The 26,967-nt window shown below is 42.0% G+C and overlaps 1 protein-coding gene across 4 annotated transcripts in view; it reads left to right on the forward strand.

Annotated features, from left to right (window-relative positions):
• adck1 (aarF domain containing kinase 1) overlaps positions 1 to 26,967 on the forward strand; it is a 681,773-nt gene that overhangs the window by 332,162 nt on the left and 322,644 nt on the right. For all 4 annotated transcript variants that reach the window (XM_073039303.1, XM_073039304.1, XM_073039305.1 and 1 more), the window contains 2 exons: positions 19,247 to 19,405; positions 22,685 to 22,801. In XM_073039303.1, coding sequence (XP_072895404.1) covers positions 19,247 to 19,405; positions 22,685 to 22,801 — 276 coding nt within the window. The remainder of the gene's footprint in view (positions 1 to 19,246; positions 19,406 to 22,684; positions 22,802 to 26,967) is intronic.

Consider the following 26,967-nt stretch of genomic DNA (forward strand, 5'->3'; position numbering starts at 1 on the left):
CATTTCTGTCCTGAGAAAACGTTGTCTACCCTATCTATGTCTCTCATACTTATAAACTTCTACCACTTCTCCCCTCAGCTTCAGATTTTCCAGAGAAAGCAGCTCGAAGTTTGCCTAACATCTCCTTTTAACTCATATCCTATAATCTAGGCAGCATCCTCAGAAACCTGTCCTGCACCCTTTGCATAGCTTCCACGTCCTTCCTGTAATGGGAAGACATTGCTTGTGATGAAACTGTGGCCCAGAATATCGACTGTTTATTCATCTCCATAGATGCTCTCTGACCTGCTGAGTTCCTCCAGCGTTTTGTGTGTATTGCTCTGGATTTCTAGCATCTGCAGAATCTCTTGTGTTTATTGCATTGGTTCAAATGTATTTTTCCAAGTTTGTTTTCAGCTCAGGCAGCGTGATGTACAGTGCACATGAATTAGGTGCAGGGGAAGCCATGGCTGATCTGGCAGCTCCTCAACTCCATTCTATGCCCTCAGTAACATTCCATCCTCTCGTTTATCAAGAATCCACCTCCAGCTTTGTTAAAAGCATTCTGCTTCCACCCCCCTTTAAGTTAGGTTCTTGATTATTAAGGGCGTTAAAAGTTAGGAAGAGAATGGGGTTGAAAGGGATAATAAATCAGCTGATGGAATTGGGGAGCAGACTCAATGGGCCAAATGGCTTAACTCTGCTCGTCTGTTTTATGGTCTGATGGACTAACCCAGTCCTGATGCAGGATAACAGCAAGTCAGGCAGCATTTGTGGAAGGCACTAAGCAGAGGATGTTTCGGGCCAAGACCCTTCAGACTGGCCGGTCTGACGAAGGTTCTCAGCACAAAGCATTGATTGTTTCTTTTCCTCTGTAATGCTGCCTGACCTGCTGAGATCCTCCAGCCTTTTGTTTGTGTTGATCCAGATTTCCAACATCTGCAGAATCTCCTGTATTTCTGAAGCAAGGTGTCGACCTGAGACTTTGACCATCCCTCCGCCTCTGACGTGCTGAGTTTTGCCAGCAGTATATTTTTTGCTCCAGATTCCGGCATCTAAAGTCCCTCTTGCCTCCTTCCCTCCTTCCCCTGACCTTGCTTTGGCCAACTTTGTTCACTGTGTGACAGTCCACTGCCTGAAATACAAACACTGGACAACAATTTTTTTCATAAATGTTGCTTCCTCAATTTCTTTTTGTTTGTGATAGCCTGCTTGGAGATGAATATAAATATAATTTTTGACTAATTATATCACATAGGAATCTGGAGAAACAAGAAATTAACTTTTATTGAATATAATATGTTTAATTGCATAATCGTGCTGACACTTTGCAATAGTTTAAACCAAGGTAAAAAATGTTCTGTCAATCATTTTCATTTGTACTCAGTGTCTGCGATTTCTCACTTAAGTGTCCAACAATAATCAGCCAGCGTTGATAGATTCCTGTTGTCTTGGTACCGTTTCTCCATGACAACAATGTCACTGACAGTGCCAAGACTTACAGGGGACGCAGAAAATGAATCTTTAGTGACATGATGCACTTTATGGTTTTATATGCTTGAAGCATGTTGTCAACCAGCTGCATGCAGTCCGGTGCTCTGTAGTTGCCAAGAAATTTTTTATTAAAGTCCTTGAATGCCTTCCATGTGATTTTCTCTGGTCCACTCGAAGTTCTTCAAATTGCCTGCCATCGATGGACTGTTTAATTTATGGACCAACAATCTTGAGATTAGTTATTCAGACTTGAATTATGAATTGAAATAACCAATATCGGCCATTTCAAAAAAATGGTGCATGATGGGGAAATTTCATCGTGATCCGTAAGAGGCACCCAACAATATTCAGGAAGCAAAATCATTACTGTTCAGTTAAATTAAACAGTAGATGGTCAAACTAAACAGTCAAAGTCTTCCTCTGGTTGTAAAATGGCCAACGTGACTGTGCTTGAAGTCAAAGTCAAAGGAAATTTATTATGAAAGTACACATATGTCACCATATACAACCCTGAGATTCATTCCTCTGCTCAAGAGGAAAGGCAGGAGAAAGCCGCTCTCTGGGCTATAAGCAGTTGTCTTATGGAAATTTCTATATATGAACCAGCTTTCATAATATTATTACATTCAAAAGGAACAGCATATGTATGGGACATATGCTTGTTCCTACGAATGGCAGATTTCTTACTCTTACCTCTTTACAAATTGTTCTTTCTCATAATCTTGAAGTGCTTTTGATATCATTCATTACAACACTGTGGAACTATTTAAGGTGATTTTGTGCATTTTCCAAGTAAGGACAAAATCTACTTATGGATGTCCGTAAAAACAGGATCAGTCGAAGTCAAAGTATGTACTGTATATGTCACCTTTTACTACCTTGAGATTCATGTTATTGCAGAAAAATCGAGAAATGCTGTAGAATTTACGTAAATCTGTACATAAACCAAGACCGCGCATAACCAATGTGCAAAAGAAGACAAAACGTGCAAAGAGTAAAAAAGAAGTAAATAAATAATACTGAGAACATGAGGTGTAGAATCCTTGGAAGTGGGTCTTTAGGTTCTGTAGTCGGTTCAGTGTTGAGGTGGTTCAGAAGCCTGAAGGTTGTAGGGTAATGACTGTTCCTGAACCTGGTGAATTAGGGGATGATTTGGATTTCGACGGGACATTCTCAAGGCCTGACCACCCAATGAAGTGCAGTCATTATTGAATAGTACTGCAACGGGTTTGCCCACTACTGACTCCTACATGTGTATGAATCACTTGGAAAAGGCAATTAGGAACCACATAGGACATCAGCTACAAAAGAAAGGCAGTGCAACAATATGGCACTCCCTCTGTACTGCATCAGCGCATCAGATGAGATTTCTGTCGCTAGCCTTGAACCCACATCTCCTGAATCAGGCAAGTTAGTTGATACTGCCTTTAAGCAGCATGATCTAGTATCTTTACAATTCTCCAGTTACAATCCAAACCTTTTATCGTTTAGTAAATACTATTAAGATACTGATTACATGTGAAGTATTGTGTGGTCTATTTTTCCACAGCTTTATACATTGGTGGTTTTTAATTAAATTCTGTTCCATTTATTCGTGTAATAATTTGAATTTGCCCTCTGTGAAAGAGCAATTTATTGTGATAATTTTGTCATCGTTTGAAAAAAGACAGCTTTAGCGAAGAGCTCGCTAATTGTCCTGCATTATTTCAGCAGAGAATTTACTGATGGGGCTGTGCAGTAACTCTAGACAGCAGCTTCTGTGCCTTGTAACCACACTTGAGTTCAAATTGAAAATGTAATTATTATCAAATCAGATCGAGTGTTGGCAGAATAATTGTTTTCCGCCTCGTCTTATTCAGTCCTCCTTGCTGTCACATGGAAAAAGCCCAGAAGTAAGTTATTTAGCTCATTTGTTCACTGCTAGTTTCTGTGCCCCTTGGGGGCCCCTGTCTCATCAAGACTTCCAGTATTGATCCACCCAATCCATGCCAATAATCAAGAGGAAATGGTGGTTGCAGGTTCAATTTCAACATTCGTAACTGAAGAAGTTTGGATATGTACATGGAACAAAGAGCATTTCAGTCAGGATGTTTTCGGGTGAAGTCAGGGAGCATTTTGTCACATGCTAGGGACTGGAAATTTGGAACTCTCCGAAACATAATAGAATAAGAGCAGGAGGATGCTACTTGACTCTTCCAGCCTGCCCAGCATTCAGTAAAGTCATTGTGATTTGTCACATGTATATCAAAGCATACAGCGAAATGTGCCATTTGTAGCAAGTCAGATCAGCAAGGATTCTGCTGGGGGCCGCCATGCATCTGGCATCAACGTCGTGTGCCCAGGACTCACTTAGCCTAACTGTAGGTCTTTGGAATGCAGGAGGGAACCAGAGCACGTGGAGAAAACCTGCGCAGTCGCGGGGAGAGGGTAAGAGCTCCTTAAGACAGCGGTGGGATGGATTGGTGACTGCAAAGCGATTGAACCAACCGCTATGCTATCGTGCTGCCCAGATGAATCAAGTCCTACTCCAGGCTCACGCTCCAAAGCAATCGTGAAACACAATTGAAGCTGTTCTCTTGTAGAGGGAGATTAAATCAAAGTCCTGCCTACCTGGTCAAGAGATCCCGTGCCCTTGAAGAAGTACCTGGCCCACATTACTCTCTCAAACATCTCCAAAACAAATTGATGTTTGTGGGACTAAGAGATATAAAATTAACCTGTCCATGGTGAACAAGTCACCTGCCTGAGCTCTCCGATCCACGTACCTATCCATATGTCTTTTAAATGCTGAAATTGTACACACACTGTCCTCTAGCACTTAGTCCACATTTACATCACCCTTCATGTGAAAACGTTCCCTCTCAAGTCCCCTTTAAATCTTCCCTCTCTCAATTTAAACCTACATCTCCTAAGATTTAGACTCCCCTATCCTGGGGAAAAAAGACTATGCCCTTATCTACTTAATTAATTAATTTAGAGATACAGTGTGAATCAGGCAGACCCCCCCCCCCCCCACCCCCGGCCCAATGAGCCACATCACCCACCTTTTTAACACTAGCTTAATCACAAGGCAATATACAATGACCTATTAACCTACTAACAGTTATATCTTTGGGAGGAAACTGGAGCACCCAGATGAAATCCATGAAATCACAGGGAGAATGTACAAACTCCTTTCAGACAATGCCGGAATTGAATTCTGGAACGCCCCGGGGCTGTAATAGTGCCATGCTAACAGCTATACTACCGCAGCACCCTAACGTACCTGTGTTAATGTACTGGCCTCAACTACTTTCATTACATATTCAGTACTGATCACTCTCTGGGTGAAAAAGTTGCCCTTCAATTGCTATCAAATCTTCCTGCTCCCACCCTAAACCTAAGACATCTAGTTTTTGATTTGCGAACCCTGGGAAAAGCGCTGAGTCCACCGTAGGTCCTTTGTACATACAAGCGTTCTGTTCTTTTGTTGTCCTGGGCCCCACAGTAGCGTAGCGGTTAGCATGATGCTATTACAGCTTGGGGCGTTTGGAATTCAACTCTAGTTGCATTCTGTAAGGAGTCTCTGTACGTCCTTCCCATGGAATTCGTGTTTTTTTCCGGGTCCTCCAGTTTCCTCCCACAGTCTGAAGATGGACTAGGTAGGTTAAACAGCCATTGTAAATTAGGTTGTGATGGGGTTATTGTGTACAGTTCTGGTCACCGAATTATAGGAAAGATGTCAACAAAATAGAGAGAGTACAGAGGAGATTTACTAGAATGTTACCTGGGTTTCAGCACCTAAGTTACAGAGAAAGATTGAACAAGTTAGGTCTTTATTCTTTGGAGCGTAGAAGGTTGAGGGAGGACTTGATAGAGGTATTTAAAATTATGAGGGGGATAGATAGAGTTGACGTGGATAGGCTTTTTCCATTGAGAGTAGGGGAGATTCAAACAAGAGGACATGAGTTGAGAGTTAGGGAGCAAAAGTTTAGGGGTAACACAAGGGGAAATTTCTTTACTCAGAGAGTGGTAGCTGTGTGGAACGAGCTTCCAGTAGAAGTAGAAGTGGTAGAGGCAGGTTCTGTATTGTCATTTAAAGTAAAATTGGATAGGTATATGGACAGGAAAGGAATGGAGGGTTATGGGCTGAGTGCAGGTCGGTGGGTCTAGGTGATAGTAAGCATTCGGCACAGAATAGAAGGGCTGAGATGGCCTGTTTCTGTGCTGTAATTGTTGTATGGTTATATGAGGTGAGGGTTAATCGGGTTTGCCGGGGGTTACTGGGATGGCGTGGTAAGAAGTCCCGGATGGGCCTACTCTGTGGTGAATTGCTAAATAAATAAATAATACAGCATTCTGTGCATTTATTCACTTCTGTAGACACGGAGTACACATTATAATCAAGTGTACAATTACCATTTAACACATCCTGCCCTCCCACCCTCTTTGGCCCGGGAATCACTGTTGCTTGTTTATGACAGTCACTTTGTAATCATTTATCACCTCCAGGAACTGTTTCATACAAACTGCTGTGTCTTTGTGATGGCAAAATAGATCTGTTTCCTTTTTTCTCTTTTAACAGAGATACTATTTCAACAATGTAAAAAAAGTGTCTCCAAACCAGTTTGATTGCAAAAGGATATGAAAAAGCCCTGGGATGTCAAGAATTTGAATTTCTATTAAAACATATGTTTAAAATGCTAAATTTATAAAATGGTGTGTAGGGGACAGAGAAAAATCAATGCAATCTTCAGACAGTCGCTCAGTGGATTATTTCTTTGTACTCCGGCAGTTTACACAGCTTGCATGATTCAAAGGCTGTGCTGTGGTGTTTTAATTCCTCCCTTGATGATCACACTTCCAAGGCAAACCTCCAAGTCCCCTGTGTAATTCAGCAAGGCAAAGAGAATAAAGGTGGATATTTAATCGTGGCAGCAACTTCTATCTCGTAGCTTGTTTAAAACCCAAGAGATTGAAGCAAGAGCAGGCCATTCGGCCTGTTGTCCTTGCTCTTCCTGATATTCTTCCTCACCGCCACTTTCCTGCACGAACTCCACATCACATGGTTGAAAGAAAAATGGAGGGCTATGTGGGAGGGAAAGGTTAGGTTGGTGTTGGAGTAGGTTAAAAGGTTGCTACAACACCCTGGGCTGAAGGGTCAGTACTGTGTTGTACTCTTCTATGTTCTATTCCCTCCCCATCAGCTGCCAGGCTCTATAACACTCCTTTTCTTATATGTTGCTAACATTCTGGCAGTCTTGCATTTTCTCTCTCTGCCTTGATGCAGGCACTCAACCGGAAAAGTTGACTTACTGTGCGTCTTGGATGCTGCCAAGCCCACTGGATTCTTCCGGCATTCTGGTTTTTGTTCAGCATCTTCTGAGCCTCTCTCTCAACCATACTTCTTTCACTATTCATTTACTCTGCCAGCCCAACAAGATTTCCTTCCGGTCTGTCCTTAAACTGAAAAACAAGATCCTTAACAGTGTTGATGAGCAAAGGGACCTTGGACTCCAAGTTTTTGGCTCCCTGAAAGTGGCTACATAGCATGATAGGGTGTTTAAGGAGGGATATGGCATGCTTGATGTTATTAGTCAAGGCACTGAGTTCAAAAGTTAGGAAGTCATGTTGCAGCTTTATAAAACTCCAGTTAGGCTGCGTCTGGAATATTGCACTCAGTGTTGGTCGTGCACCCCACCTCCCCATTATAGGAAGGATGTTGAGGCTTTGGAGAGGGTACAGGAGAAGTTTACCAGGATGTTGCCTGGATGAGAAGGCATGTGCTATGACGAAAGGTTGGACAAACTTGAGTTGTTTTCTCTGGAGCGATGGTGGCTGAGGGGGGATTTGATAGAGGTTTGTAAGATTATGAGAGGCATAGATAGAGTAGGTAGACAGTATCTTTTTCCAGGGTTGAGATGTCTAATACAGTGAGCATGCTTTTAAGGTGAGAGGAAGTAAGAGTGGTGGTTGTCTGGGATGGTGAAAGAGGCAGAAACATTAGAGGCTTTTAAGAAACGTTTAGATAGGTGCATGAATGTGAGGAGAATGGCAGGATATGGATATGGTTCAAAGTTCAAAGTAGATTTATTATCGAAGTACATACACTACCTTAACATTAATTTTTTTGCAGGCATTCACCGAAAATAGAAAGAAAAAAAGAATCAATGATAAACTGCATATGACAAACAACCAATGTGCAAAAGACAACAAATTGTGCAAATATAAAAAGAAAATAAATAATAATAATAATAATAATAATAATAATAATACATAAATAAACATTAAATATCAAGAACATGAGCTGCAGAGTCCTTAAAAGTGAAATGTGGAATCTGTTCAGTTTAGTGGTGATTGAAGTTATCCCCTCTGGTTCAAGAATCTGTTGGCTGAGGGGTAATAACTGTTCCTGAACCTTGTGGTGTGGGGCTTGAGGTTCCTCTACTTCCTTCCTGAGGCAGCAGTGAGAAGAGAGCATGGCCTGGATGGTGGGGGTCCTTGATGATGGATGCTGCTATCCTGTGACTCCACCTCTTGTAAATGTGCACAATGGTGGTGAGGGCTTTACCTGTGATGGACTGGGATGTATCTACTACTTTTTGTAGTTTTTTCCATTAAAGGGCTTTGGTGTTTCTCTACCAGGCAGTGTTGCAACCAGTCAGTATACTCTCCACCCCACACCTACACAAGTTTGTCAAAGAATTAGATGACATGCTGAATCTCTGCAAAAATAAGAGGCTCTGCCATGACTTCTTTGTAAAGGCAGTTATGTGCTGGATCCAGGACAGATGTAGAGGAATTTAAAATTCCTGAGCCTCCCCACCTCTGATCCTCTGATGAGAACTTGCTCATGGACCTCTGGTTTCCTCCTCATGTAGTCAATAATCAGCACCTTGGTTTGACTGACATTGAATGCAGAGTTGTTGCCAGCTAGGTTTTCAATCTCCCTCCCATATGTTGATTCGTCACCACTTTTGATTTAGCCAATGATAGTGGTATCATCAGCAAACTGAAAGATGGCACCGGAGCTGTGTTTAGCCACACAGTCATAAGTATAAAGTGAGTAGAGCAGGGGGCCAAGCACACAGCCCTGTGGTGCACCTGTGCTGATGGAGATTGTGGAGGAGATGTTGTTGCCAATCTGAACTGACTGGGGTTTATAAGTGAAGAAATTGAAGATCCAGCTGCTCAAGGAGGTATTGAGGCCAAGGTCTTGGAGCTTATTGATTAGTTCTGACTGGATGATGGTATTGAATGCTGAGCTGTAATCAATGAAGAGCATCCTGTTGTATGCATCCATACTGTCCAGATGTGTAGGAGGAAGAGATTAGTTTGGCTGGCCATTTGATTATTATTTAATTGGTTCAGTACAACATTGTGGGCCAAAGGGCCTGTGCTGTACTGCTCTATGTTCTGTGTGTTATGAAAATCAAAAACAAAAAGTGGAAATCTAAAATCAAATCAGTAATTGCTGGAATCAGTCAGTGAAGAAAGTTTTGCTTTTATTAATCTCAGCCAACATTCCATTGAATCAACCCTTTTATACACATCGCTTGTGAACGCATCAGATTGGTGGAGCAGGTCCAGGAAGTGAATGGTTCGTTCTCAATCCTGTTTTTCCTTGATGTAGCATTGCAGGGAAAATTTTGGTCACGTCACTAGGGAGAACTCTTTTTTAAATGGCACTCTGCATTCCTTATCATACTGCGGAAAGTACATCCACTTAACCTTCTGACAGGAAAGCAGTAGTAGTTACATAGAAACATAGAAAACATACAGCACAATACAGGCCCTTCGGCCCACAAAGCTGTTCCTCAGGTTGCCCATAATGCATTATGATCAGAGTGGAGTTTGATTTCATATAACATGGAATAAAAGATGAGCTTTATTTGTCACATGTACATCAAAACATACAGTGAAAAATGTTGTTTTGCGTCAATGGCTGACACGGTCCGAGATGTGCTGAGGGATTGCCGAAACTCTCCATGCTTCTGGTGTCAATGTAGCATGTCCAGAACTTACTAACCTTAACCCATACGTGTTGAAAATGTGGGAAGAAACCCATGTGGGGAGAACATGCAAACTTCTTACAGACCACAATGGGAGTTAAACCTTGATCTTGCAGCGGGCATTGTGAAACATTCCGCTGAATGCTACGCTACTTTACAGCACTGTCCTTTGGCCATAATGTCTGCATGAAACAAGATGCCAAATTAAGCTAATTTTTTTTTCCGTCTGTACATGATCCATAGCCTTCCATTTCCTGCATATTCATACATCGATCTAACAGCCTTTGAAATACCACTGATCAGAATACTTCTTGGCCAGGATTCTGGGGAGTACTGTCTTACTGCTCTTTAAATACTGCACTGGGAGTCTCCCAACTGGGTGAAATATTACCTAAAGTCAAATCATTGTCAGACAACCCAGTGCTTCACATGGGAATCCCCTCATTCAGTCATGTGTAGAGTATTCGACAATTACACCATGCAATGAAATGCATTGTGAATCTTGGCGTACTTGGATTTCCTAACTGTCAGGAATGATTGATCAAACCACGACCTTTAAGAGGAAAAGATATTGCCCCAAATCAATGTGCTGGCATACTCTTCCATAACCTTTATGGCAACAATTCATCACTGTGGCCTTAACAGCAACATCTGCTTGTGTGATGTAATGCACAGTTAATGACTGAAATGAAATAAATATGAATTGTATTGATTGACATCAAAGGTAGTAATGAAATAATAATTGCTATGGAATCAAAGCTGTGACGTTAACAACCTTGCCTGGATCCATTGGGTGCCAAAATTTTGTTAAAGTAACTGTTACCATCGTTGCAAACAATAGTAAATAATTACAGTTAGCCACCAGTTCATTGTAAACGCAGCCAGCTCCATCTTGGGTGTCAGTCTGCACAGCATCAAGGACATCTTCAAAAGGCCAATGCCTCAAAAGGGTGGCATCCGTCACTGAGGACCCCCGTCACCCAGGACACATTCTCTTCCTCATTACGACCATCAGGGAGGAGGTACGGGAGCCTGAAGACACACGCTCAACATGTTAGGAACAGTTTTCCCCCCTCTACTTTCAGATTTCTGGATGGACAATGAACCAACCCTTGAGCACTGCCTCACTATTGTTTTGTTCTCTTTTTGCACTATTTATTTAATTATATATATTAGATTCATGTATTACTCTAATTTACAGCTTCTTATGTCTTGCATTGTACTGCTGCCTCAAAACAACACATTTCATAACATATGCTGGTGATATTAAACCTGATTCTGATTCTGATTTAGTTTGTTGGAATTAATCATTAGGAGTCTGAAGAGATTTTATCTATTACCTAAAACACTCAAAAACTTAGACAGATGTATCATGGAGGGCATTCTGACTGGCTGCATCATTGTCTGGGATGGGGTGGGGGGTGCTACTGCACAGCATCGAAGTTGCAGAAAGTTGTAAAATTGATCAGCTCCATCGTATTCAAGACACCTTCAAGGAGCGGTGCCTCAGAAAGGCAGCGTCCATCATTAAGGACCCCTATCACCCAGCACATGTCCTTTTCTCACTGTTACCATCAGGAAGGAGGTGCAGAAGCCTGAAGGCACACACTCAGCATTTCAGGAACAGCTTCTTCCCCTCTGCCATCCAATTCCTAAATGGACAATGAACCCTTGGACACTACCTCATTTTTAAAAAAAATACAATGTTTCTGTTTTTGCACTTTTTAAAATCATTCAATATATGTGATTGATTTACTTGTTTATATTATGTTTATTTAATTTATTATTATTATTTGATTTAGTATTATTATTTTTATTTTTATTATTTTATTTGTTTTTTTCTCTCTACTAGATTATGTATTGCATTGAACTGCTGCTGCTAAGTTAACAAATTTCACATCACTTGTCAGTGATAATAAACCTGATTCTGATTTGCCAATGTCTTTTTAACGTTGGTTGTTTGTCAGTCTTTGTGTGTAGTTTTTCTTTGGTTCTATAGTGTTTCTCTGTTCAACAGTGAATGCCTGCAAGAAAATGAGTCCCAAGGCAGCAAGGTAGCAAGGTACTTTGATAATAAATTTACATTGAACTTTTTTGAACTTCACAAACACTTCAAATGGCCTGAAAGAAATGTAAAAGGCTGTACAGAAATACAAGTCTTTCATTCCCAGGAGTGCTACAAGCAACACACGTTAAACTTTTCCCCCTTCGCCCTTAACCCATGTCCTCTGATTTTTTTCTCCCCTAGCCTCAGTGGAAAAAGCCTGCTTGCATTCACTCTATCTATACCCATCATAATTTTATATACCTCTATCAAGTCTCCCCTCATTCTTCTACGCTCCAGGGAATAAAGTCTTAACCTATTCAACCTTTCTCTGTAACTCAGTTTCTCAAGTGCCAGCAACATCCTTGTAAACCTTCTCTGCACTCTTTCAGCCTTATTAATATCTTTCCTGTAATTCGGTGACCAAAACTGTACACAATACTCCAAATTCAGCCTCATCAATGCCTTATACAACCTCACCATAACATTCCAACTCTTATACTCAATACTTTGATTTATAAAGGCCAATGTACCAAAAGCTCTCTTTACTACCCTATCTACCTGTGATGCCACTTTTAGGGAATTTTGTATCTGTATTCCTAGATCTCTCTGTTCTGCTGCGCTCCTCAGTGTCCTACCATTTACCTTGTATGTTCTACCTTGGTTTGTCCTTCCAAAGTGCAATACCTCACACTTGTCTGTATTAAACTCCATCTGCCATTTTTCAGCCCATTTTTCCAGCTGGTCCAAATCCCTCTGCAAGCTTTGAAAACCTTCCTCACTGTCCACTACACCTCCAGTCTTTGTATCATCAGCAAATTTGCTGATTCAATTTACCACATTATCATCCAGATCATTGATGTAGATGGGAAATAACAATGGACCCAGCACTGATCTCTGTGGCACACCAGTAGTCACAGGCCTCAACTCAGAGAAGCAATCCTCCACTACCACTCTCTGACTTCCCCATTGAGCCAATGTCTAATCCAATTTACTACCTCACCATGTATACCTAGCGACTGAATCTTCCTAACTAACCTCCCATGTGGAACCTTGTCAAAGGCCTTACTGAAGTCCATGTAGACAATATCCACTGCCTTCCTTTCATCCACTTTCCTGGTAACCTTCTCGAAAAACTCTAATAGATTTGTTAAACATGACCTACCACGCACAAAGCCATGTTGACTCTCCCTAATAAATCGCTGTCTATCTAAATATTTGTAGATCCTATCTCTTAGTACTCCTTCCAATAATTCGCCAGCGTCAAATTTACTAGCGTATAATTTCCCGGATTACTTTTAGAGTCTTTTTTAAGCAACAGAGCTATCCTCCAATCCTCCGGCCACCTCACCCGTAGATACCGACATTTTAAATATATTTGCCTGGGCCCCTGCAATTTCAACACTAGTCTCCTTCAAGGTCCGAGGGAATACCCTGTCAGGTCCTGGGGGTTTATCTACTCTGATTTGCCTCAAGATAGCAAGCACCTCCTCTTCTTCAATCTGTATAGGTTCCATGACCTCACTACTTGCTTGTTTGCCTCATTTCCATTGACGACTCCATGCCAGTTTCCTTAGTAAATACAGACGCAAAAAAACCATTTAAGATCTCCCCATTTCTTTTGGTTCCATACATAGCCGACCACTCTGATCTTCAAGAGGACCAATTTTATCCCTTACTATCCTTTTGCTCTTAATATACCTATAGAAGCTCTTTGGATTATTCTTCAGCTTGACTGCCAAAGCTACCTCATGTCTTTTTTTAGCCCTCCTGATTTCTTTCTTAAGTATTTTTTTGCATTTTTTATACTCCTCAAGTACCTTATTTGCTCCCTGTTTCCTATACATGTCATACATCTCTCTCTTCTTCTTTATCAGATTCCAATATCCCTAGAGAACCAAGGTTCCTTATTCTTATTCACTTTGCCTTTAATCCTGACAGGAACATACAAACTCTGCAGTCTCAAAATTTCTCCTTTGAAGGCCTCCCACTTACCAACACCATCCTTGCCAGAGAACAATCTGTCCCAATCCACGCTTTTTAGATCCTTTCTCATTTCTTCAAAGTTGGCCTTTTTCCAGTTTAGAACCTCAACCCGAGGACCAGATCTATCTTTATCCATGATCAAGTTGAAACTAATGGTGTTATGATCACTGGAACCAAAGTGTTCCCCTGCACACACTTCCGTCACCTGTCCTAACTCGTTTCCTAATAGAAGGTCCTGCAGCACAGTTGCAGATTGACAGGTATGATATTGTAGGCATCACTGAGCCATGGCTGAAATATTGTTGCTGGGAGCATAATGTCCAAGGATACACATTGTAACGTAAGGATAGGCAGGAAGACAGAGGTGGCGGCGTTGCTCTTTTGGTAAAAAAAATCAGTTTATTAGAAAGAAGTGACATAGGGTCAGTAGGGTTGAAATCATTGTGAATGGAGATAAGGAACTGTAAGAGTAAAAGATGCTGATGGGAGTTGTATAAAGACCCCCAAACAGTAGTAAGGATTCGTTATTTAGGGAACAGACAAATTACAGGTTGAGCCCATCGAGTCTGCTTGCCATTTCATCATGGCTGATCCAATTTTCCTTTCAGCCCCAATCTCCTGCCTTCCCCCCACAACCCCCCTCACCCCATATGTCAGCATATGTTGTTAAATTTGTTGTCTTTGCAACAGCAATGCAATATATAATAATAGAAGGAAAATGTGAATTACAGTGTGTATATATATAAAATAGTTAAATAAGTAGTGCAAAAATAGAGAAAAAAAGTAGTTCAGGGATTCAAAGTTCATTCAGAAATCAGATGGCAGAAGCTGCTCCTGAATGGTTGGGTGTGTGCCTTCAGGCTCCTGTACCTCCTTACTGATGGTCACAATGAGAACAAGCCTTGACCGGGGTGAAAGGGGGTCCTTAATAATGGATGTTGCAATTTTGAGGCATTTCTCCTTAAAGATGTCCTGGATACTATGGAGATTAATATGAGGATACTCTATTAGCCAATGATGGAGTTGACTACACCTACAACTCTGTAGCTTACTTTGATCCCGTGCAGTAGCCACCCACTCTGCAAACTAGACGGCGTGATGTCTTCTTTGTAGCTGCATCGATATGTTGGGTCGAGGATAGATCCTCAGAGATAATGACACCCAGGAACTTGAAATTGTTCACCCTTTCCACTTCTGATCCCCCTATGAGGACTGGAATCTTACTCTTCCTGAAGTTCCCAATCAGTTCTTTGGTCTTGCTGATGTTGAGGGAAAGGTTGTTGCTGTGACACCCACCCAACTAGTTGATATATCTCAGTCCTGTATGCTTTCTCGTCATCATCTGAAATTCTGCCAATAATAGTTGTATCACCAGCAAATTTATAGATGCCATTTGATCTGTGCCCAGCTACCCAGTCATGGGTGTAGACAGGTAAATGAGGCATGGTCTGTGACCTCTTGACTCCACGAGGAAATGACAGACTGCTCTAAGAACTCAGCATGTCAGGCAGCATCTGTAGAAGCAAAGGGATTGTCAGTTTTTTAGCTGAAGCTTTGGATCAGGACCAGCCATTCCTCTTCCCCCACATCTGCTGCCTGACCTACTGAGAATATATTGACTAGATGCATCACAGCGTGGTGTAAAAACACTAATGCCCTTGAATGGAAAATCCTACAGAAAGTAGTGGATACAGCCCTGTCCAACACCGATAAACCCATCCACTACTGAATACATCTACATGAAATGCTGTTGCAGGAAAGCAGTATCCATCATCAGGGACCCACACCACCCTGGACATGCTCTCTTCATGCTGCTGCCATCAGGAAGGATGTACAGGAGCCCCAGGACTCACATCACCAGCTTCAGGAACAGTTATTACCCCTCAGCCATCAGGCTCTTGAACCAAAGGGGATAACTTCACCTGCCCCATCATTGAAATGTTCCCACAACCTATGGATTCACTTTCAAGGACTCTTCATCTCATGTCCTCAATATTTATTGCTTATTTATTTACTATTATTATTTCTTTCTTTTTGTATTTACACAGTTTGTTATGTTTTGCCCACTGGTTGAATGCCCACATTGGTACGGTCTTTCATTGGTTCTGCTATGATTATTATTCTGTGGATTTATTGAGTATGCCTGAAAGACAAATCTCAGGGTTGTATATGGTGATATACAGTGCCTATAGAAAGCATCCACCCCTGGCTAATCCATGGGCAGTGGTCCTGTGGCATGGAATACAAGGTGACTGGGGACCCTTCACTGCTATTGAAGTCTTGGTTGGGTTGCTCTTTATCTGGAACCTTCCCCTTGGCCTTACCTCCGTGGGAGAATCTACCAGGAAATAGGGGCTAGATGGCTAAACTCCAGATGACGTTGCTCTTGGGATCTCAGGAATTCACAAGCCTCTCCACCGCAACAAGTTGATGATTCTTGGAGAAGTGTATGACTCTATGACATAACAAGCTCCAACAAGCACTGAGGGAAAAATAATCAGCTAATTTGCTTTTGTGTATTGGTTGCGCTAACCACTATACTACTGTGTACGCTACAAATTCATAACTTTACTTTGAACTTTGCAATGGAAAGGAGTAGGCCATTCAGCCCCACTTTCTTCTTTACCTTTCAATCAGAGCACAGTTGCAAAAGACAGGAAGTACTGGAGGAACTCGGCGAGTCAGGCAGCATCTATGGAGCAGAATAAGCAGTCGATGTTTCAGGCCAAGACCCTTCATTAGGACTGGAAAGGATGTCAGAATAAGAAGGGCAGAAGTACAAAGTGGCAGGTGATAGGTGGCCAGGTGAGAGGGAAAGTAGTTAGGTGGGGGAAGAGGGATGAGTTAAGAAGCTGGAAGGTGATAGGTGGATGAGGTAAAGTGTTGACGAAGAAGGAATCTGATGGGAGAAGTTGGAGGAGTATGGAAGAAAGGGTAGGAGAAGGGGCTTCAGAGGGAGATGAGAGGCAGGTGAGGAGAAGAGAAGAGAAGGAGTAAGAGGTGAGCTAGAATGGGGAATGGAAAAAGAGAGAGGGGAGGGGTTAGAGAAATTGATATTCAAGTAATTTTGTAGCATTCTCTCAGGAGAATGGAATTGGCCATTTAAGAATGGAATAAAGAAGGTGCTTAAAAGCAGAGTGCTTATAGTGGGACAAAGAACTATAGTGATAACCAACATTGGATCAGTGTTTAGAAGCCAGTCTCAGATTACCTCACACATTTTAATCCAACACATTTCTATCGTGTCTAGAATTCATTCTTTGTGCTGCATCTTGTCAGCATATCATGTAAATCAATAAATACTTTTGAAAATGCAATACAAGCACTCTCTGCTAAACATTGTTAAACATTAGTCCTTGGAGGCTGAATTAACTGATCTTATTTTCCTTTACCACAAATAATTTCGTAGACATACTTTGTGAAAGATTAAAGAAAAGATTAGCTTTATTTGTCACATGAAATTCGAAACATACAGTGAAGAACATTGTTTCTGTCAAGTCTAATCAGTAAGGATTGTGCTGGGCAGCCTGCAAGTGTCGCCAACATAGGTACCAGCATAGCACGCCCCATTTTACTAACCCTAACCTGAACATTTTTGGAATGTGGGAGGAGATTGGGGTACCCGGAAGAAAGCCACACAATTATGGGGAGAACATCCAAACTCATTTCAGGCAGCACTGGAAAACAGATCCTGATCTTACAGCCAATGCTGTACAGCATTGCGCTAATCACTAACCTTCCTTCTGATTGGAATATTCACTCTAGCATAGAATCTGCACAAACAGTGAAATATGGAATAATGCTGTTGATTGCAGTTTGATTCCTGGGATGAAAGGGGAGGAGGTATTGAGGTGAATGGGACCATGCTCTCTGGCAGTTAGAGGAATGACATGGTATCTTACTGAAACTGGCAAAGCTCTCACAGGGACTGTCATGTTATTTGGCTAGAGAATCAGGAACTAGGAGGCATTTTCTCACGATGAGGGACTTCAAGAATAAGTGGTTTTGATATTGGCTTGTTATTGTCATTTGTACCAAGATACCGTAAAAAAAAAGTTTGCATGTCATTCAGGCAGATCGTGCCAAGCAGAAGTACTTTGAGATGGCATCTACCCATTCTCCTTCCAGCCTTCTTTTTTCATCTCAGGAGAGGAACCTTGGAAGAAGATTGGAATAGGGCTGGAACCTTGATAATTTATTCTTAAAATCCTTCTCATGTACAACTAATGGCCAGAAGACATTCTCCTAGCAACACCAGAATGAATATAGAACATAGTGCAGGACTTTTGGTCTACAGTGTTGTGTTGCTACTTCAACCTACGGTTTGCTTCCCACATAGCCCTCCATTCTTCCTTCGTTCCTGCGCCTGTCTGCGAGTCTCTTAAATGGCCCTAATGTACCTTCCTGTATCACCACCTCAGGGAGTGTGTTCCACACACCCACCACTCTCTGTGGAAAATGTTCAATGTCCAAAGAACATTAATCATAAAAGTATGTATAAATTATGCAGCCTTGAGATTCATCTCCTTACAGGCCAAGCCAAGTCAAGTTTATTGTCATTTCGACCATAGACTGCTGGTACAATACACAGTAAAAACGAAACAACATTCCTCTAGGACCCTGGTGCTACATGAAACAACACAAAACTACACTAGACAATGTGAGACAGCACAAGGCTACACTAGACTACGTAAAACAGCATGAAAACTGCACTAGACTACAGACCTGCACAAAACAGTGCAGGGCAGTACAATAATTAATAAACAGGACAATAGGCACAGTAGAGGACAAATTTCAATATAATAATAAATGATGTAGATGTCAGTCTAGACTCTGAGTATTGAGGAGTCTGATGGCTTGGGGGAAGAAACTGTTGCACAGTCTGGTTGTGAGAGCCTGAATGCTTTGGTACCTTTTGTCAGATGGCAGGAGGGAGAAGAGTTTGTGTGAGGGGTGTGTGGGGTCCTTCACAATGCTGTTAGCTTTTCAGGTGCAGTGTGTGGCGTAAATGTCTGTAATAGTGGGAAGAGAGACCCCAATGATCTTCTCAGTTGACCTCACTATCTGCTGCAAGGTCTTGCGATCCGAGATGGTGCAATTCCCGAACCAGGCAGTGATGCAGCTGCTCAGGATGCTCTCAATACATCCTCTGTAGAGTGCGGTGAGGATGGTGGCGGTGGGGGGGGGGGGGGGGTGGTGGGAGATGGACTTTCCTCAGCCTTTGCAGAAACAAATCAAAGAAACACAAAAGACCCTATTAAAAAAAGACTCAAAAACACCCAATGCGCAGAGAGAGAGAAAAAACACTAAATCATGCAAACAATAAAAGCAAGCGATAGAATTCAGAACTAAAGTGAATCCATAGACATGAAGTCTAGAGCAGTCAGAGAAAGCTCACAGCCTTGACCATTCCCCTATATTTTTTTCCAAATACCTTAAAGTTATGTCCCCTCATATTAGCCATTTCCATCCTGGGTAAAAAAGCACTGGCTGTCCTTTCTATCAATGCCTCTTTATCATTTTGTACAGCTCTATCAAGTCAGCTCTCATCCTCCTTCACTCCAAAGAGAAAAGCCTTAGCTTACTTAACCTATTCTCCTAAAGACATGCTCTCAATTTCTAGAACATAATGGTGCCATGAAAGGTGAAGGTGACTGATGTCATCAGGGGTATTGGATAAATTGTAGAGGCCCCAGGATATTGTAGAGTGCCCAAGCTTGGTTCTGGTTATAATGCAGCCTATCCTTTACAGATCCTGGTCCAAAGTGTGTCCTGGCTGTTTCCCGATTTCAGCTTCGCCTGGCTGGTCGATGAAACCAAGAAGAATATGCCACTGGAGCTTGACTTCCTGAAAGAAGGTCACAACACCGAGAAGATGGCGAAGATGCTCAAACACTTCCGCTTTCTTAAGGTATGTTACGTACCCGTGGATATCTTGTACTTGTCACGTGACAGTGGTGTTGAAGCTATACTGGACTTAAGGTAGTGGTCTTGTGATGGTGGAGTGACGTCATTTTCCCCACCAGTAGAGGTCATGTGATGTTTTTTTTTTACAGGGTATAAAAGGAGGACCCCTCCCTGTGAGGAGGGGCAGTTTGTGGCTGGATTTGCCATTTCGACTCCATGCCACTGCGTGGTCCAATATTATGACGCAGTTTGGTTGAAAGATGGAGTTTCATTTAATGCCTAAAGTTTAAAAGGTCATTGCCGGCAGTTTCTTTATAATACTGCCAGTTAAAAATCAGTGGAGAGTGAAGATCGGAGTTCGGGAGCTAAAAGATCGAGGAAAGTCGATTTCGACGGTGAAACAGGTTCGACCTTGTTTGATCCTCATTCGGAAGGAATTCGTTGGCTGTCTCCATGGTAACCCCTGCGAAATATAGCAGAAAGGGTTGGGTACAGTTTTGTAAAGGAAAGGTCAGTGCCTTTAAGCCGTTTCATTTTCATCTTCGTAAATTCTCCGGGAAAAGTATAGTTCGACTGGGAACTGCAACAACACGACGTGAAAGAGAATTTAAATCGTCTTAAAAGTCTCTCCTTTAATGGACTGTAAGCATTTTGAACTTTTGCAGTACTACTTTGAAGAACTGTTTTTGTAACATCGCTTTAAGAACTGTTTTCGCTTTATCGCTTTAAGAACTGTTTAAGCTGCCGCACAGCAGCTGATTTCCGGTTACGTTAGTTGTTTGTTTACTTTTGGGGTTTGTTTTTCAGTGTTTAATAAATGTTTTATTTGTTATAAAAACCCTGCCTCACTTATATATTTATTGTTGCTGGTATAAATGTTAGAGCTCTTTGGGCCAAAAATGTTACTCCCTCAATACTAAAGCAAGTGGTATTAATTTGGAAATACCTTCATCATCAACAAAGATTTAATATGTATAAAATACATATTACACATATATGTTTGTTAGTCTTTGCTTGTGTGTAGTGTTCATTAATACTACTGTATGTCTGTGTTCTAATGTGAATGCCTGCAGGAAAATGAACCTCAGAGTTGTATATTGTGATATGTATGTACTTTGGTAATAAATTTATTTTGAACTTTGAACTTCAAACCTCACACTGCAGTCTTTGGCCATTAGTTCTTTATTCTTAAAGTGTTAATACAGAAAAAAAGATTGTTTGTAAATCTGCAAAAATCCTTCTCACTACACTACATACTGGCTGTGGAGAAAATGGCATTGGATGGTGTTTCTTCGTGCTGAGTAAAACCTTTCTTTGACATATTAATTTAAATCTTGTAAAATAGTCCCAACCTATCCCTAGAGGACTCCTCTATCCCTGTGGATTACTGAATAAATTAGGCAACTTTATGGTTAAAATGATGCTATTTAAACTGGAGTCCAAGGGAGTGTTGTCCAACAGAACTGGAGGAGTTGTCAGGACTGATTTTTCATATGAAACCCCCGTTTGCGGGGTGTCTCTAGAACCGGCTTGTTAGCCCCTTGCAACAGCCACTGGACATCAGCGCCAAGAAAACCTACCTTTCTCTGGCTTCGTACATCTAGGGTATATACAACTCCAGCCCCGCAATATCCGTGGGATTGGGGTGCCTTGTTCACCCAAGCCCTGGTTTGTGTGAAAGCTGTGTAATTTACTGCCCATTGCCAGAAATAATAGACTGCACGCTGCATACAATTATAAAGAAGTATGTTCTTGAATGTTAACTTAACTGAAAGGGTTGGTAAAGAAAAGAAAGAAAAAAACAAAAAAGGTCCATTATAATGAGACAGTCAAATGTGCACAGCTTGGAGCTCAAATCTTCCAAAAGCCATATTTACTGATTCTCGGCAGACTCTCACGCCTTGGCTCCATCAAATCACATGTCCCATCGGATCGAATTTTGTGACCAGCTCTCTCCAGTGTCTTCTCTCTTCATCTCCCACTGAGCAAAGACCAAGACCAATCTTTGTGCCCCTTATGAAACCTCCTCCCCACTCCCCCCCACCCAGCATTCTCTGGAACCTTCTCCCAGTTCTGTCATCCTCATTGGATGACACATATTCCTAAGTATCCCTTATCTTCACCGGTAACCAAAACAGGCTGGAAGCAGAACAGACTGCTCTTACAGAATTGCTAAAATGAAATACCTACAGCAATGTGGTAAAAGGCCGGCTGGTGGCGGAGTGACATCAGTGCCAGACTCCGGAGCGAAGGTTCCCGAGTTCAAATCCAGTCGGGCCGCTCCCAGGCATGCTTTCCATCCATGCCGGGTTGAGTGTCGAGCTCGCAACTGGGCCTCGTAATAAAAACAACTGCGCTGTGAGAAGGACGTGGGTGACCACTCACAGAATCTTTCCTCCAAGGCAACCACTTTTAAAAAAAAGTGGTCGCCAAGGCTCTGGCAGAGTATGGCACACAAAAAAAAAATGACAGTAAAATTGTGAACCAGGAACCATTGCACACATGGAGGGTTTTCATCTTGGGGGTGTTTCAGTCTCTGTTATGCAGATACAAAAAACTGCAGATACTGGAACGTGGAGCTGCAGACAATCTGCTGGAAGAACTCAGGTGAAGCAGCATGTGTGGGAGGAAAGGAGCTGTCGACGCTTTTGTTCAAAGCCCTGCATCAGGATTCCCTTGCATCACTTGTGTCAGTCCTGATGCAGCATTTCAATCCAATATGTCAACAGTTCCTTTCTTGCCACAGAAGCTGATTCACCTGAGGTGTTCCAGCAGATTGTGTGTTGCTTTGTCTCAGAAAATAGAACAGGGAACATTATAGCACTGTACAAGCTCTTCAGCCCGCCATATTATGCCGACTTTTTAACCTACTTCAAAATGGATCTAACACAGCCCTCACTCACAGCCCTCTATTTTTCTGTCCTCCTATGTGCCTATCTATGTGTCGCTTAAATGTTCCTAATGTTTCTTTCTCTACCCCATCTCACCCTGGCAGGGCAACCCACTGCTGTCTGTGTTAAAAACCTACCTCATACCTTCCCTCCCATATTTTCCTCCAATCACATTAAATTATGCCCCCTCACATTCACCATTTCTGCCCTGGCAAAAGTCTCTGGCTATCCAACTGATCTCCGCCTGTGACGATCTTGTATGCCTAATATTTGCACTATTAAAGTCAGAAGCCAAGATTTCAGTTAGTACCTATGATAGTGGTCTTTATTTTGCCCCATGGTTCCAAGAGAGATGAATTAACACAGATCTGCCTTTTGTCCTCATCCTGAAGGTGCCTAAAATTCACTGGGAGCTGTCAACCAGTCGTGTTCTAGCCATGGAGTTTATGGAAGGAGGTCAAGTCAATGACAGGGAGTTCATGAAGGAAAATGGCATCAACGTGAATGAGGTGAGGCTCTTGCTCATTGAGGAAGATGTGTCAGCTTTCAAACCGAAGGAGCTGGTGTGAGTTAACATCCCATCGATTTTGAATATAGTTACTGACCTCTCCTCAACTCATATTTAGATACTCATTCAGAGGTCGAAGTACTTATTGTCCAACTCGAACTACCCTTGCCAAGCTGAGCTGTTTCATGGGGTAATCAGGCAGTTAAAGTTCATAAAAATATAAAGATTGTTTTTCCAATAAGCATTTATGAACTTGATTTTATGACTGTATGAGGTTTCATAGTTTTATGACAGTCTGAAATTCATGGTTTTATTATTCGTACCAGATTTTATTTCAAAACTCCAGGTTTGCATACTTAATTAACTGTATTTAAAGTACCCGCATGTCTTTGGATCATTAGTCCTGGTCTCAATTAATCAATCTGGCATCGGGGAGGGTCCAGAGGAGGTTCACGAGAGTGATACCAGGAATGGAAGGGTTAATTATAGAAGCATTTGATGACTCTGGGCCTGTATTTTCTGGAGTTCAGAAGAATCGCAGAGGGGTAGATTTAATCGAAACCTATTGAATATTGTAAGAGGCAAGATGCCAGAATAAAAAAGATAGGGGGAGGGGATTGAAGCTGGCTGGAAGGTGATGGGTGAAGCCAGGTTGGTCTAAAAGGTCAAGGGCTGGAGAGGAAAGAACTTGATAGGAGTGGACGTGGAGAGGATGTTTCATATGCTGAGGGCATCTAGGACCGGAGGGCACAGCTTCAGAAAACAATGACATCCGTTTATAACAGATGAGAAGGAATTTTATTTAGCCAGAGGGTGGTGAATCTGTGGAACTCATTGCCACAGATGACTATGGAGGTCATGCCATTGGGTATATGTAAAGCGTAGGTTGATAAGTTCTTGATTATTAAGGGTGTCACCCTGTTCACCCTGTACACATCAGACTTCCAATATAACTCGGAGTCCTGCCATGTGCAGAAGTTCGCTGACGACACGGCCATAGTGGGGTGTGTCAGGAATGGACAGGAGGAGGAGTATAGGAAACTGATACAGGACTTTGTGATATGGTGCAACTCAAACTACCTGCGTCTCAATATCACCAAGACCAAGGAGATGGTGGTCTAGGCCTCATATGGAGCCAGTGATCATTAATGGAGAATGTGTGGAGCAGGTTAAGACCTACAAGTACCTGGGAGTACAGTTAGACGAGAAGCTAGACTGGACTGCCAACACAGATGCCTTGTGCAGGAAGGCACAGAGTCGACTGTACTTCCTTAGAAGGTTGGCGTCATTCAATGTCTGTAGTGAGATGCTGAAGATGTTCTATAGGTCAGTTGTGGAGAGCGCCCTCTTCTTTGTGGTGGCGTGTTGGGGAGGCAGCATTAAGAAGAGGGACGCCTCACGTCTTAATAAGCTGGTAAGGAAGGCGGGCTCTGTCGTGGGCAAAGTACTGGAGAGTATAACATCAGTAGCTGAGCGAAGGGCGCTGAGTAGGCTACGGTCAATTATGGAAAACCCTGAACATCCTCTACATAGCACCATCCAGAGACAGAGAAGCAGTTTCAGCGACAGGTTGCTATCGATGCAATGCTCCTCAGACAGGATGAAGAGGTCAATACTCCCCAATGCCATTAGGCTTTACAATTCAACCGCCAGGAGTAAGATATGTTAAAGTGCCGGGGTTGATTGTATTTAATGTATTTAAGTAAACTACTTAAGAACTTTTTAAAAGCTATTATTAATGCTTTTTGAGAGAGTGATTTAGATGCATATCATATTTTTACTGAGTTAAGTATTGTATGTAATTAGTTTTGCTACAACAAGTGTATGGGACATTGGAAAAAATGTTGAATTTCCCCATGGTGATGAATAAATTATCTATCTATCTATCTATCAAAGGTTATGGGGAGAAAACAGGAAAAAGGGATTGAGAGGGATAATAAATCAGCCGAGATGGAATGGTGGAGCAGATTTGATGGGCTGAATGGCCTCACTCTACTCCTATATCTTATGGTCTTATGGTTACCGGTTTGCCAATATAACCAGTATCCTTTACGCCAATAATTGTGATATAGGGTACATAATGCACATTTAGTAGTGGGCACTCTATACTTGTCCCATGATATCCCTTGCTATTACACAGGTGAACATAAATGAGATCGAGTGATTCCGGGAGGAATATGTGTGCATTGGCAGTGTGGAGAGGCGTTTGGACATTGTGGCTAATGCATGAAGGGCTGGGATCCACCAGGTTTCTGGTCAGTGTCTGGTTCCTGCAAGATGCTGCAGGAGTCCTTCTGTGCAGTTTCTCTTTAATGCATTTTTATAGCAACTTCAATAAAGTAAAGTGTCCCAGGGCACTCGATGAGATCTTCACCCTACAAGGTTTTCCAGGGAAGAAATATCATGGCCCCTTTTAAATCTATGCCCTCTAATCTTAAACCTATATCTTCTAGTTTTAAACTCCTCCACTCTGGGAAATCCATCATGAGCCTATCTGTGGGGTTGTCAGATTTCTGTAAACACCAAAATGGTTTCTGATTGCCCCCACAAGAAACATAACTGAGGTGCTCCACTGGTTTGACCTTTTTGTGGCTACAGCTGCAGTTGACTTCTAACCCCATGGAAAGTAGCCTAGCAAGGCACTTAACGCACACAAATGCAGGACAAACTCAGCACCTACGGAGCAAAATGAACAGTTGATGTTTCGGGCTGGGACCCTTCATTAGGACCGTTCCCTCCACAGCAACACACACAAAATACTGTAGAGACTCAGCAGGTCAGACAGAATCTGTGGAAAAGAATAAACAGTCAGTGTTTTGGGTCAAGACCCTTCTTCAGGACTGAGAAGGAAAGGGAAAGATGCAAGAATAAAAAGGTGAGGGGTGAAGCCAGGCAGCTGGAAAAGGCCAAGGGCTGGGGAAGAGAGAACCTGATAGGAGAGGAGAGTGGACAATAGGAGAAAGGGAAGGAGGCGGGGACCCAGTGGGAAGTCACAGGTCAGAGTGGGGAATTTGTATTCTAGAAGGAGAAATCAATATTCATGTCGTCAGACGGAATATATGGTGTTGCCTCTCCACCTGAGGGCGGCCTCATGGCAGTACAAGAGGAGGCCATTGAACAACTCATCAGGATGGGAATGGGAATCCGTCCATAGATACTGCCTGACCTGTTGAGTTCCTCCAGCATCTATGGAAGCTCTTGTGTCTCCAGCAAGCCACTCAATCGTACCAAACCATTTAAGAGAAAAGCTTGGCATCATTTAGACAGGACAACAATTGAGCAAAACTAAATTTAGTGTTTACCCATTCATTGCTTTATGTTTCAGTATCAAGGTTTATTTTTTACTACCTAATTCTTAATCAATTCACTGTGTTGAAGGCTAGAGTTATGTTGAGGTAAATTTTATCTACAAGAGCTGAATCACTGCCCAAAAGTCTTCCAAATCCTATTGAAAAGGCGACACTTCCTTTTTCGTAAATGCAAAACATTTGACTTTGCATGCAATAAATTTTATATCAGTTGTAAATTCAAATGTTTGCTTAATGTGAAGTGTGCATTTTTCAGCATGCGGATTATAAAGCTGTACAAACAGAATTCTATTGAAGAAGAGCTGGGAACATTGTATATTCAAGGAAAGTAGGTAGCTTCTTACAAAGATTTTCTGCAAGGTGTCAGACAGCTGACAAGCAGAGTAGGATCCAGCTATCAAGGCTGAATGAGAGCTTGAGGAAGTTATTCGATACAGAAATAATCCGATGGCACCTTCAAGTATCGTGTTAATATATTATTAACCAAAGAGGCTCAAGTAAGGATTGGAAAGATTTCTTTCCCTATTTAATAATAATCTTTTGAATAAGAAGTAGTGGTTTGGAAACTTTGGTGAGGATTTTTCCATTTTCACTAGCCTTAATTAACTTAGATGTGTCTTCAGTTGAAATTCAAAGTTAAGAGTACAGTAAACACGAGGAAATCTGCAGATGCTGGAAATTCAAACAACACACACAAAATGCTGGTGGAACGCAGCAGGCCAGGCAGCATCTATAAGGAGAAGCACTGTCGACTTTTCAGGCCGAGACCCTTCGTCAGGACTAACTGAAAGGAAAGATAGTAAGAGATTTGAAAACAGTGGGGGGGGGGAGGGGGAAATGCGAAATGATAGGAGAAGAC

The sequence above is a fragment of the Hemitrygon akajei genome, chromosome 3, assembly GCF_048418815.1.
Source record: "Hemitrygon akajei chromosome 3, sHemAka1.3, whole genome shotgun sequence".
NCBI lineage: Eukaryota > Metazoa > Chordata > Chondrichthyes > Myliobatiformes > Dasyatidae > Hemitrygon > Hemitrygon akajei.